At 35.3% G+C, this 14,034-nt stretch overlaps 1 protein-coding gene across 3 annotated transcripts in view; it reads left to right on the top strand.

Moving 5' to 3' along the window:
* The window catches only part of CSMD3 (CUB and Sushi multiple domains 3), a 583,179-nt gene that overhangs the window by 261,829 nt on the left and 307,316 nt on the right, over positions 1 to 14,034 (top strand). For all 3 annotated transcript variants that reach the window (XM_059857957.1, XM_059857877.1, XM_059857801.1), the window contains 2 exons: positions 1,599 to 1,723; positions 3,948 to 4,069. In XM_059857957.1, the coding sequence (XP_059713940.1) occupies positions 1,599 to 1,723; positions 3,948 to 4,069 (247 nt within the window). The remainder of the gene's footprint in view (positions 1 to 1,598; positions 1,724 to 3,947; positions 4,070 to 14,034) is intronic.

The raw sequence follows: 14,034 nt of genomic DNA, 5'->3' as shown, positions 1-14,034 counted from the left end.
ATCCATCCATCCATCCATCCATCCATCCATCCATGGTGAGATAACTACATGGCTTACAGTGTTATACAGGAGGACTGCTATAACAAACTCTTGGGGAGTTACTGCACATTTAATCTTAAAATACCCAGAGAACAGCATTCACAGTGTAGCCACGATCTTGCAAGTCATATGTATGTATAAAACATTTTACACTTTGCAGCTGTGACAGACAAGTCTTTAAAAACAGTAGGCTGAAACTATGAAGTGTGAGGTACTGATATCAGAGAAATGCCTGATGTATTGGCTATTTTCAGCTATAATCCAGATTTGAAACCATAATGATATTAAAAGGAAAAGACTTATCTTAAGAATATACATTTATATATTGATTTATTCAATTTTTCCAGACTGAACAGCCCTTTTCCCTTTTCCCGCCCAGCCCCAATCCTCCTCTCAAAAAAACTTAACAAACAATAATAAAAAACACCAAATAAAACCAACCAACAACAAAAAAAAAAAAAAAAAACAAAAAAACCCAACCCAACAAACAAACAACAAAGCAAAACAAAACAAAACCGACAACCAAAAACATTTTTCTGGACTTCTTGTTTTGTCCTGAGATGTTTCCAGCACCAGATGTCAGCTTCGTATGAGAAAGTACAAAACCTTTTCAAGCCAGCAAAATAACTTCATAAATTATCACAGCTAAACACCTACAAATATGTTTTTAGAACTCTTTTATTTTCTCCCATTAATTTGAGAAACATATGCTGGTTAAATGAGCAAATCCTCACATTCTAGTAACTTTCATTTTTTGTAACTTATCTAGTAGATGTTACATTCAAAATCTTGTTACTGGCAAGAGTACAGAGACCGCTTCTATAAAGTTAAAGCATCACTGCAAGCTTAATTAAAATCTTAACCTACTAAACAAAATATAAAACAGTGCTATAACTAGTATTTTTACAAGAATACAAATGAATGTAGTATATTCTTATTAATAAAATACTACTTTTTAAATACAAGAAACATTATTAATATCCGGCCTTTTTTCTCTGGATATGTGCTCCCCTTTCCAATGCCCACCAGTTCAAAAGCATTAGATTTCCTCAAGAACAATCAGGGATGGGAGATATTCAGAACATATTATTTATATCCTGAGGTCTTCACTGAGAGAAATAAAATGTTTATAATAGGAATTTCTCTTTCACTCCTGTAGTTGACCTTTGGACTTTTCTTCTAGGTGATTCCCTTATATCACTTTCCCATTCTTTCCTAGCTTCAATTAACATAAATAGTTACCTTTAGTTACACAATGTCTACATTTGTCAAATTTTTACTATATGGAGGCCTGAAGTTAGGTCAGAAAATAGCCACTTGACCTCCAAATGACTGTTAAAAGAAATAAAAGCTCCAGCCAAAGCAGGCCCAGAGAAGGCTGAACAGTGTGCACTATCAGGCTAGTACATAGCCTTCAGCCTTTTACCATTGAGAGCAGAAATTTCTGGATTACATATTTGTATTGTTTGTCAAGACTGTCTTATCTAAAGGAATGGGAACAATGGACTGCTATCTATTTGTTAAAAAATGCTTCTTTTTATGTCATTGCTCGATTTTAGCTTGGGAGCAACAGTACAGTTCTCCTGTGATGAAGATTATGTGCTACAAGGTTCCAAAAGTATCACATGTCAGAGGATAGCTGAAGTTTTTGCTGCATGGAGTGATCATAGACCTGTGTGTAAAGGTAAACAGAAATTCTTCCCCTCACAGTGATTATTCCATTTGGCATCTATTGATTGTTTGATAGCCAATCCTATTAAATTTTTTGTAAGTACCTGAAATTTTAATCCTAGTGTCCCCACTTTCTTAATTAAAAAAGATTCTCCTATGCTGTTTTGTTTAACTTGAACTTTGTATTTCAGCATGCTTGCTTCAGCAGGCAACTTACATTATAAATTTTGCTTTACAAGGAGCTGACACAAACCTATCACATGCTAATTATTAGAACTTATCAAGATGGATATCAAAATTGCTGTGATTTAATGTAAAACCATGTAATTCATGAAGCTTCCTCGTAACACATTTTATAAGCAGATAAGAAATTCTTGAATTTATAATAGGTAAGTAGTGGAGAAGTAAGTCTACGCCTGGTTTTGACCCTGAGCAAATGGATAAAGGGCAAAAAATTCAGTGAAAGAAGTAAAGCACAAAAGGAATTTTGCTGAAAACATTTGATGACCTGATACAGCAGCAAGTAGTGTGATGAATACCTGAATCAAGGAATGAAAGTATTACAGATCAGACATTAATATATAATGAAAATATGAATGTGCACAAATACACAGAAATTGTCCCAATCATAGCAGGGTTTTTTTCTGTAATTTCAACTTAAAGTACTGGAAGCAAGTGTCTGTTAGGAATATTTAATAAATAATAGACAATGTGGGTCAAAGACTTAGATTTCATTCCACTGTAGAACAACATGGTTCCTTTGAGACCTTCACTATGAGTCTACACCAAGAAAAGGCAGCAAACAGAGCTCATAAATCTACTGCAGCACACAGGCAAAGGAGCTCTGCTTTACATCCCAACTCTGCTCCAAAGGATGGACTCACATGCTTAGATGGAGCAGCAAATTGTCTAGAGCACTCACTGTTTTCCTCTCCTGACTTACTTCCCATATACAAGCTGCAAGGACTCATACAATTTCTTATCAAATATATAGACAAAAATGCTTGGTATTAGTGTCACTCGTGACCCTAATGTCTTCAGCTACTGATCCTAAATGAGGAGCCTTCCTCTCATCTCTCTACACTCTACTTCTTTCCAAGAATCTGGTGTGACTTTGAATACACTCATCACCAGAATACTGCTTCTCTGAGGGTGGTGCAAAAGTGACATTCTTTCTAGAGAGTAATGTGAGTGAATGAGCAAGCCTTCATCCAACAGAATCTTCCTGTGTTCAGTATTGATCAAATAAATATGCTTTGTGAAAGTGCAATGCAACTCTAGGATTATTTCACATATCTAAGTGTCAATTTGTTTTATTCAATTATGCAAGATAGTCTGTCAGAATACAGTGGAAGAAATAGTTCTTTAGCTTTTGCAGTTTATGTGGTGTCATGATAATAACTGAGAAATAGGATGGCTCATGTTTAGTTGAGGTTACTTGTCAGTTTTACATCTTCATACAGGAAAAGTTAACCAGTAGAGCATTCAGCAAAGATCTGAATATCAAGAACAATAAAAATGTTATTGACTTCAACAGACTAGGAATTTAGTGCCTTGAAAGTGTCACTTGAAAGCACAAAGGACACAGTTTATATCCTCTGTATTATTCATGACAGAGATGCAAGCTATGTAAATAAGAATGTTTTTTTAACTGACATGCTATCGTAAATAACCATACAGACTGTGAATTGAAAATAAATATGCTTTGTAATCTTTAGAAATAGATAATACTGTTTTGTGTCAGCCTAACTTTTACAGGATTCATTCAAACTTTTCAGTGCTTTGGCCCTTGATTCAATGGGTTGTACAGGGGCTATTGGAGAAAAAAATGCTGACATGCCATACACCAACACATATGCACAAAAAAACCCCACATAAGCACAGTGATAAAGGTTTTTTCTATTTAAATTTGTCTTCCAAGACATTAGTGAAAGTGGAATAAGTTAGTCCTTGAAGAATTTTAAAAATAAATAGGGCAGATTCTGCTACTGTATTTACTGTTTTTACTCAAAATACTTTCAACATTTTTTAAGATTATAAATTTGGACACAAGAGAAGGTATATTTTATTTTGTCAGAATAATTAAACATGAATGTTCTAGTCTCTTGTAAAAGGTGGTTCTGTTTTTGTTCAATGGTATTTTAATTCTTCATATCTAGATTAAAGTTAGTGATCAGTTTATGAATTTGCTACATGTATTTTCTATGTGAATTAAAATATGAACTTTCTTTTTGCAGTCAAAACTTGTGGATCCAATCTTCAGGGGCCTGGAGGCACTTTCACATCCCCCAATTTTCCATTTCAATATGACAGCAATGCACAATGTGTGTGGGTCATCACAGCTATCAATACTAATAAGGTAAGTTTAATATTCTGGCTTTTCTTTAAAAAAAACCAAAACAAAACAAACAAATCCCTCCCTCCACCTCCACCCTCCCAGCTCTAAGCCAACCAAACAAAAGCACACATAGACCATAGCACTTTTCACTAATACAATTTATCTCTACAGTCCCGGTTTTGTACTAGGTGCATTTCAGATATTTTTAAGAAATATCTGACACCAGATGAGTATGGATAGTTGTTAAAACCTCTTGTTTCCCCTAAGATGGTTTTAGTTTTTGTATGCCAAGTAGATGCTCTCATATTTTTTATGTCATTCTGTAACTTAATTCCCAGAATCAACTATCAAATGGTATAAGGCAATTTCACGGGCCCACTAGTATTGTGTTATAAGCAGAAGAGCTACTTTGTGAATGTTTACATCATGTTTGGCCTTCAACTGTGTGAGAAATCACTGAAGTTCTTTAATTCACTTTTCCCTTGTGAGGAACTGTTCTGAAGATGTTTATTCTATTGTCTGAACCACTGTATTAAAATCCCCTGTACTTTATACCTACGCTTTAAAGCAAAAGTACTGAGAGTTCTGATAATGTCAAATGAGTCAAAGTAGAGCAATTAAGCTAAGTTATGACACCAGTTGTCTTTAATTTCAAGAACTAAAGACCTGGAAGCAATGGCTGCATTCTATTTCCAGGTGTAACATTTTGTGTGAACTGAGTGTAATGGACTTGTTTAGATGTAATGAAACATAAATTAGCTGTGCAGCTCAGGAATGTTTTATAAAAGGCTATCATCATCTGTGTTTGCTGGTACAAGGATATATTTTACCTCTAAATTTTGTTTTTTATTTCCATCTGCATCACACTCTATTAACTGCTCAGACAGGCCTATAAGGCCCACTCCGTTGCACCTGAATTCATCAGAGGACTCAGTGAAAACCTGACTATTTTCAAAATTTCAAAAACCATTTAGCTACACGGGTCTATTTTTCACTCTAATTTTACAAAGTCCTGTGTGGAAGCCATCTTTATACTCCACTTAGGTTAAAGAAAAAAAGGATATTTATATAACTGATTAGAATTTGATAATGAAAATTATAAATGTGTTTGGGGAGGAGGTCATTTGTTTGTTTGATCTTTGTTCCAAGGACTGCTAATCAAATTTATCCAATTTATAGGTCATAAAAAAAGTGTGAAGACTTATTGAAAAATGTTTCGGTCTCTGTTCCACAGATGGGCAAAAAGTTCAAAAGTAATATTTAAGATTTTTCATCCCAAAGAATTTTCATATTTTTCTTTCTTGAATTAAAAACTATTTAGCAGGATGAAATCTGTATACACATCTAGAATTTCTGAAAGTTTTGTCAAATGTGTCAGCTGAGAGAATTTAGTATCTACTATTTGAGGAAATGAAACACAGCTACCACACTTTCTACAAGTTCTCTAAATGGCCTTAAAATCTCCAGTGAGTGGTTGAATGAACTTAAGACCCATAAGGCCATACTTTGCATAAAATGGTTTGCTTTCTTAAATGCCCCAAGGGTAAGTCTTCATAAAAAAATGAAAAAGCCAAATAAGATTTTAGACATTCTACCATTGGTACAAACAAACCCTTAAGCTCACAAACTGGTACATATTTACTGGCAAGTCACAGGTCACTGCAGGTCTAAGATATTAATGACTTGGAGATTGTTAAGGATTGCACTCTGCTGGTGATATTCATGTCTTAATGCTCCTTTCTTTCTCCCTCCCTGACAATTCACAAGAGGGTGACGCAGTGTTAGCTCAAAACCTCAGAACTTCGTTTTTACCAAAATTATTTTTATGAGAATATTTTAAAACATTATTATTCAGTCTTATTTTCCTTTCAAATTCTGCATTTATAGAACTCTAGAAAATTAATTGAACAAAGGCTTTGTCTCTGGTTGTCAGTGTGGTTAACAGAGTTACAAAATGATTGAGGTTGGAACAAACCTCTGGAAATCCTATAGTTGAATTCCACTACTCAAGCAGAGCTACCTAGAGGCAGCTGCCCAGACTTGAATATCTCAGAAGATGGTGACCCCATAACCTTTCTGGGCAACCAAAGCTAGTGCTCACTCACCCCCACAGGGAAAAACTGCTTCCTGATGTTCAGAAAGAGCCTCCTGTGTTTTAGTCTGTGCCCATTACCTCCAGTCCTGTCACTGGTCACCAGTGGAAAGACTTTTGTTTCATCTTCTTTACATCCTCCCATCAGGAGTTTATAGATATTGAGATTCAGTGATCCTTGTCTTCTTTAGGGCAAGCAAGATGAGCTGTCTCAACCTTATGTGAAAGAAGTTCCAATACCTTAATCTTTTTAGTGCCCCTTCACTGATCTGTCTAGTATCTTCCAATTTTGCTTGTACTGGGCAGGTGCAGTTGTTTTCCCTTCTCTCAAAACACTTGAAAAAAAGTTATTCCACATATAAAAATTCCAATTCTAATGAAAACAAAATTGACCCTCTCTCTAGTCAGAGATCATGCCTGCTATTGTTCAAATAAAATGTGCTTGTGTTATTCTACTGGGTTTTTTTTTCCTTAAACTGTAAGTACTGCAGAATAGCATATGACCATATGAAAACTGTCCTAGTACCTGAATGATAACACCATATAAGAATATACACAGTTTTAATGTTTGGGGATGAATCAGAACTCTTAGTTTTAACCTCTTCTGGCTCCGTAAAATACTTCAGAATATGCGTGCTTCAGTTTGATTTGATTAGTACATGCGTTTTGATTTTGCTTACAAAGCAGAGTTTCAGTAGCAGTGATGGCTGTAGGATGACTTCTCTAGGAAGGGATCAGAAGTAGTTCCCATATCAGACTGAGACAGTTCCAGCTGGCTCCAAGACAGACCCACTACAGGACACAGTTGAGCAAATCAGGCAAGCTGGTGGCATCTCTGCGATAACTTATTCGAGTAAGGGCAAAAAAAGCTGTACAACAGCAGCTGAAGGAGATAATGAGAGTACCCAAGAGAAATAACCCCACAAACACTACAGGCAGAGCAGAAGGAGTGGAAGAAGTTTCTCTGTGTGCTGATCAGGGATTCCCCTGGAGCCTCTCTAGAGTGCCATTGATGCAGGTTGTTCCCCAGAGATCATAGAGGTCCCTGGTGGAGCAGAGATCCACATGTGGTGTGTGCAGGACATGTGCCTGAAGAGGTGGGTGTGTGTGAAAGAAGCTGTGACCCAGGAGAGAGCCCAGGGCAGAGCAGGTTTCTGGCAGGACCTTTGACCCTGTGGGAGGAGAATACTGAAACAGATTTTGAAGAACTGCAGCCTTGTGGGAGAGACCCATGTTGGAGAAGGGTGTGAAGAACTATTTCCTGTTGGAGGCCTCTAACTCTGGAGCAGGGAAAGAGCATGAGGAGGAAGCACAGATGAAGTGTTACAAACTGACTGCAGCCCCCATTTCGTGTTTCCCTTTGCCAGTTTGGGAGAGAGGAGAGGGCAGAAGAGTCAGGAATAAAAGAGTGAATTTAAGCCCGTCAAGAAAGGGACTGGGATGATGGCGGTTTAGTTTTGTTCTTATTTGTCACTTTCCTACTCTATTTTTAACTGTTGGTAAATAAAACTAATTTTCTCTAGATTGAGTTTGTTTTGCCCATGACACTAATTAGTGAGCAATCTCCCTGTACTTATATTGACACACAAGCTTTTTCATCCAGTTTTCTCATTCTGTGCTGCTGAGGGGTAGTGATGGAGTGACTTGGTGAGCATCTGACAGCCAGCCAAAGTTAAATTAGCACAGCTTGCATATGTATCTGTCCTCTCAAATATTTAAATACTCTGAATATATAGTGTAAAAACAATAATTAAGGACAGGTCACTTATTTAAAATTAAATATGAACATTTAGATAGGGCCATAACAAGGAATACCTGTTTGTTGATGGAACATTAGTATTATACAAGTAATAAGAATGCAAAGAAGTAATGTTAGGTTAAGCAATTAATTTTATTTCAAAGTGTAAGTTGGACACTGTTTCTGAACTTCGGTAATATACTACTGTATTCTTGATGCCTTGTACCTTACTTTGTTGCCCTCTTAGGAGGGAAGGTTGAAATTCTCTGTGAAGATCAGTACCTGCACATGTAAGGCTTTTCCAACAGTATATGATAGAGGAAATTATGGATAGTTTTCCCAATTCTGGGTTGTCTTAACATGCTTTCCATATAGTGTTTTATGTATATCAATGAAGTGATTGTTGCTACTTTTATCCATTGTTACTCTGTAATCAACAAAAGCTTTGTTCATCAAAAATACCAAAGCAATAGTTACAGGGATCTAGTTTTATATGACCTGAAAGAACATTAATGAAAATCATACCTTTATGTGGAACTCTGAAGAAGCAACAAAATTTAACTTCTTTACTTGTCTTCAACTGTGCTGCACATATTGTTAATCCTTGGGTCCCTGAACAAAATCTTGTGAATATCTGAACAGAAATGAGAGCAAGAGTTCCTCAGTTTGGAGTCCATTTCATTACATCTCTCACATCTAGAAAGATAAATGATACCTGAATATCTTTTGGGATACTGCATAAACTCATCAGTTAGGTTCTGGACCACCCTACGTATTGCCAGTAATTTATTCTGACATTAGGTAATGGGATAATTTTATGTTTACATTTTGAGTAGTAAACTTTGTATTTTCAAGGTTTAATTCCCATCTCCTCCCCAATGCATTTTTTTGTACTTTTCTCTGAAAAATTAAAACCTATTTTCCTTTCATTGTTTTTTACAAAAAAATAGAAAAAAAGGAAGGAAGGACTACACAATGATGAATTTTAAATTTAATGCCAAGCTAAAATACCAGTGAAATCTGAATTAGGGCTAAAGTTAACCAGAGTTCAAGTCTTATGGATTATACTTGCTGATTTTTTTCTAATCCAGAGTGGCAGAAACACTGTGGAAAATGTCAGTGCTATAATGGCAGACTTTCTGACAGATCTCAACCACATTCACACCACATATCATTCATCACCAAGCATCAAGAAGGAGAAAAATAAGCAAAAGAGTTTCTTTAAAAATATCCTGCTTTTTTTTTTAGAATTGTAAGTAGAAATTAAATATGGTTAGCTAACTTCTAAATTTAGATGGATCAGAAAACTAGGTCCTGGTTCTGTTTGTTTTATATGACAGGATTTTTTTTTTAAAAAACATTTACCCGTATGTTATCTTTTGTCATCACCATATTCTATCTTGAATGTATTTCAATCATAAAAATCTCCTTACTGCTTGCATAAATACATTCTTTAAAATGTATTCTTTAGAATAAAGATTTTTGAAAGTTTGCCAGTGTTCACATTGTTACCCTTTTATCTATTTTTGAATTGATATTTGAAATATCAAATATATTTTTGAATTGAATTTTGAAAAAATTTTGAAATCAAGAATGATATACTTGAGAGCTGAGAGATAGCTGGCTTTGCTTTAGGGTTTTTTTTAATTATTATGTTTGCTAAGGTTCTTTAGTTTTTGGAGGTTTGTTTTTTCACATAGTTAGTTGGGTTTTTATGTGGATGTCAGTTGTCTGTTAGGAAATCTATAATCTGTTTTGTTGAAATGGCAAAGTTTACTGAAAATTTATAACATCTGTTTCCAATTGCTGTCATCCTTTACTTTCTAAGAAACTGTTTGAATAATTCAAAGTATCTGGGAAATTCCTCAGATGACATTCTCTGCAAGTCTGGAGAATTATACTGAGGGAATATATTGCAACTATTACTGAAATAATATTAAATATGGTTGTCATTTAATCAATTTGTATTAAAATAGTCTTTTTTAAAAATATGTTTTTACATTCAATTTTTCCCTTCCTCCTTCCTCATGTCCTTAAGTTTCTGTTTTCTTCCTGCAAAAAAAATGAATCTTTCAATTTCTTAGCTTTTTTGCCTTTAGACCAAGCCAAAAATAAGCAAAAACAAAAATATATTCAGCAAAGCGCTGAATAATTGTAATTTTCCACAGCTGGGTTATTTTGTTAACCATGTCAAAACTGTCAGTGGAACATTTCCTAAGCTTGCTGTTAAGCCTAAACCCAGTTGCCATCCATATTTAATCAGGTTAACAGCATAAATCTCAAGCAGGCAGGATGCTTCAGCATGAATTCAAAGACCCATTTCATGAAGTTTCTTTTGGTCAGGTCTGTTGGATCAAAACACACTGCAAGTCGTTTTTGCAAGCAAATGCCTCAAACTTGGCTTTTTCTAAGCCTAGTGTGAAGCTGTACTGTGGGTGTTAAAATCAGTGAAATTATTTAAAAAGTATGAGCATACTTAAACTCATTCCAGACTTATATTTTACCCCTAATTGTGTTCTTCATCCGTTCAGATTAAAAAGGCTGCTCTTGTATTTATCTATATTATGCATTTTTATGCATTTATATCTCATATGAAACTACAAAATGTAAATATATTTTGGTTCTGTTCAGAACACAATAAATTTCTTTGTAGTGTTGGCTACATTATTATTCCATATTGTTTGTGTACATTTTGATCCAGTTAAAGTATCTGAGTCACGTGTATACTACAGTTAAAAAATCTTGGAAAGATATGTGGACAGAGGGGAGATTCTCTCAGCAGAATAAGAGCACAGCAGGGAATCCAGCTATTTCTATGGCAGGAAGTTAACAGGTTTGGCTTTGAGCAGGAGCTAACAGGTTTTCTCATTTCTGTTAAATGAGAAAATTTGGAGTCAGGAAGTCTGTTCAGTTGTAGAGGGATAAATGACTTATTGTTCCATCCTGAAATTTTGCTATAGGTCTTCATTAGGAAAGGAGGGCAGGTTCATTATCTTAATTATTGTAACTATTTTTCCTGCTATGTCTGTGGCTATGGGAGTGATGTTTCCCACTCTGAAAATATGAAAAACCATAGGGAATGGGTGAGATTGTGCTTATTACAATAGCTACAACAAAAGCAATTATTTCTCTTTCAGCCATTGGCAATATTAGTTTCTAGCTGTTGCCTGTATTTACTATACCTGGAGCTATTAACTCCACCCTTTGAGAAAACTTTATGTAAAATTAAATGTCAAATTTGAATTTTAGTTCTGTTTGACTTTCTGTAAGTTCCTAAATGTGGTCTCAGTTACGTCTCCCACCAATTCTAAATGCAAATATTTTTCTTACTTTTACTTATCATGAATATCTATACCCAAGCTAGAACTTTTAAAAATATATATGTGTACAACTAAGAGATTTTGATAGCAAATTTTCATTGCTTGCAGTGTGAGCATTTGAGATGTTTCAGACTTTTTTGTTTGATGAATTTTTGGCACAGACTTGTCACTCTTCTCCATGGTTGAGTTCACATTGTTCCTCTTGTGAGTGATCTTTACAGGATATTGTTCTGCTCAATGTATACCTTTTTTTTGTGATATTAGACTGGGAAATAGAACTGATAGTAGTTTGTTTGATTGTTTCTCTGTTTTCTATGAAGGGACTCCTTCAAAGGCTCATGGTACCATTCTGTGGTGTGCTAGTCTTGGCTGTCAGATGCCTGCCAGACTGATCTGTAATGCTCTCTCTTAAACAGGACTGGGCAGAAAATATGAAGAAAAAACTCACAAATGATGATAAGAACATGGAGATCACTCACTAGTTACTCTCATATGCAATTTCTCAGCTTGGAGAAATTGTTAAAATTATCTGCCTATTAAATCAGAATAAAATAATTAAAATAAGAAGAAATCTTAATCAGCACCATCCCCTCATCCTGCAGTACGTCTGCTCCCAAAATCTTACCTTGTAAACCCAATACACATTCAGAGTACAACCTGAAGGTTTGCACTGAGACTTAAGTCACAGTATGATTCCCAGTTTCCATCCCTTTCAGGATGTGTGGCTGCCCATCAGGTTAGGCTGACATCAGTTAGTGACCTCTCTGCTTTCATTTGGAACAGATGGTTTACCCTCTGTGGGATTAAAAAGTGCAGATTTCTATGCTGGGTGTAAGGATATTCTTCTGAGTAACTACTGAAAGGAAGAACCAAAGCAGGGACAAGTTAATTTGAAGTCCTCAGGCCCTTCCTATGATTGCAATTATTTGCTATTTGAAAAAAATAATTTTTTTCTTTTTGTAAATTCTGACAGCGAACTTAGTTTTTTGAGGGAAAGATGACTGTGATTTTTTCAATGTTGTTTTTATAAATTAGTTGATTTTTCCTGCTTATACTTATTACTATCTCCTTCTAATGGTCCAGGCTAGTCACACATCCTTTCAGGCTATTCTAAAGCATCTTTATCTCACTTTATCTCCCTTTTTCTCCATACCTGTGAAAATAAAAGGAAAAAAGAAAAAAAAGAAAAAGAGAAAAAAAAATCTGCAAATCAGCTTTCCAGCTGATTTGATGGGTCCTCCACTATGTATTGGTATGTGGGGTAGTTCCTGCCCAGAGACTTGATTTCCTTTGTTGAACTTCGTGCGGTTTTTAATGGTCCATTTTTCCAACCTGTTGATGTCCCTCTTCCTGGCAGCATGACCCTCTGGCCTATTTACTGCTCATCCTTTGTCACTGTTGTGGCAAACTTGCTGAGAGTACAGTCTGCCCCATCATCTAGATAACCTATAAAGATGTTAAAGAAGACTTGTCCCAATATTGACCCCTGCGATACAGCATGAGTTATTGGCTCCTAACAAAGCTTTATGTCATTGATAACCATCCTCTCAGCCCAGACTTTCATCCTGGTTTCAATCCACCTTGCTGTCTGTTGAACCCACACATCAAAGGCCTGTCTGTTAATATCTTTACAATGCCAAAGGCCTTCCTGGAGCCCAGGTGGAAAATATCCATTGCTTTTCTTTTGGCCACCAGGAGAGTCATTTAATTATAGAATCTATCAAAGTTTGTCAAGCATGACTTCCCCTTGGTAAAGCCATGCTGACTACTCCTGATGATTTTCTTGTCCTTAATTTTCCTGGATTAGCTGCTCCATGGTAGCAGTAATATTAAATATAATTATAGCATAAATAATTTAAAGAAAATGATAGCTAAGTCTTATAATAAATGGTTGGTTCAATATATTTTCCTTCTGAAAGTATTCTTTTATGACCAAATATATGGATTATTTTGATGGAGGGACCTGTGATTCTATGGAAAATTATGGTGATAAAGCTGATCAATCAGACAGTGATATTTCCTTTGCTTGTATCATCAGATATAAACACCCATTATTTACTTACTGGGAAGTATTCAGACATCCTCAGTACAAAAGCAATTAACCATCCTGAGGGCATATGAGGACACTCAGATACAAACAGGATGTGTTTTCTTCTCCTTGCCTAATTTCACTTCTACAAGTGACAAAGGCAGCCAGACATCATTAAGAGTCTTTAGGTAGCTTTTTCTTGCTAGAGTAATAATGAAAAATGGAGAAAATAGGTATCTTGTGAATATTTTTCAGTGAGGTGGATTTCTTATGTTTTGTTCTTATAATATGTAACTGCAAAATAACCAATAAAACTATTGTTATGTTACACAACAGTCTTGGATATATTTCATTACTGGAAGGATGTTTTATTAATATTAATTCCTTAATATTATCGAATATATAGCTCATTTAAGCTGTGTCTTAGCTTAATACTTAACTACACTTGTAAGGAGAAAAGATTCATTACATCTGCAGAAACATCATCATTATTTTACTGGTAGAATGTCCCATTTTATGGAGGGAAAATGTTACTATATATCTAAAAATATTTTTAGAGTTATATTTGCATTCGAGAATCAGGATAAGGGTGGCACAAGTACATGCAACGTTGTGTCTTTACTCTTCCCCTTCAGAAGCAGTTCTGAGGAACATATACTTGTCTCTGTTACACACCATTCTGCTTTGGATGGTTTGAAATTTTTAAAAGTCGAGTACTTCACCTGCAATACTCCCTTCCTTGAAAATTCTTCAGGGAGGTAATTTCATCAGGAACTAAATACACATATTGAACAACTGTCTGGAAAA

This window comes from Haemorhous mexicanus, chromosome 1, assembly GCF_027477595.1.
Source record: "Haemorhous mexicanus isolate bHaeMex1 chromosome 1, bHaeMex1.pri, whole genome shotgun sequence".
NCBI classification, from domain to species: Eukaryota; Metazoa; Chordata; class Aves; order Passeriformes; family Fringillidae; genus Haemorhous; species Haemorhous mexicanus.
This window is presented reverse-complemented; position numbering and strand designations above follow the sequence as displayed.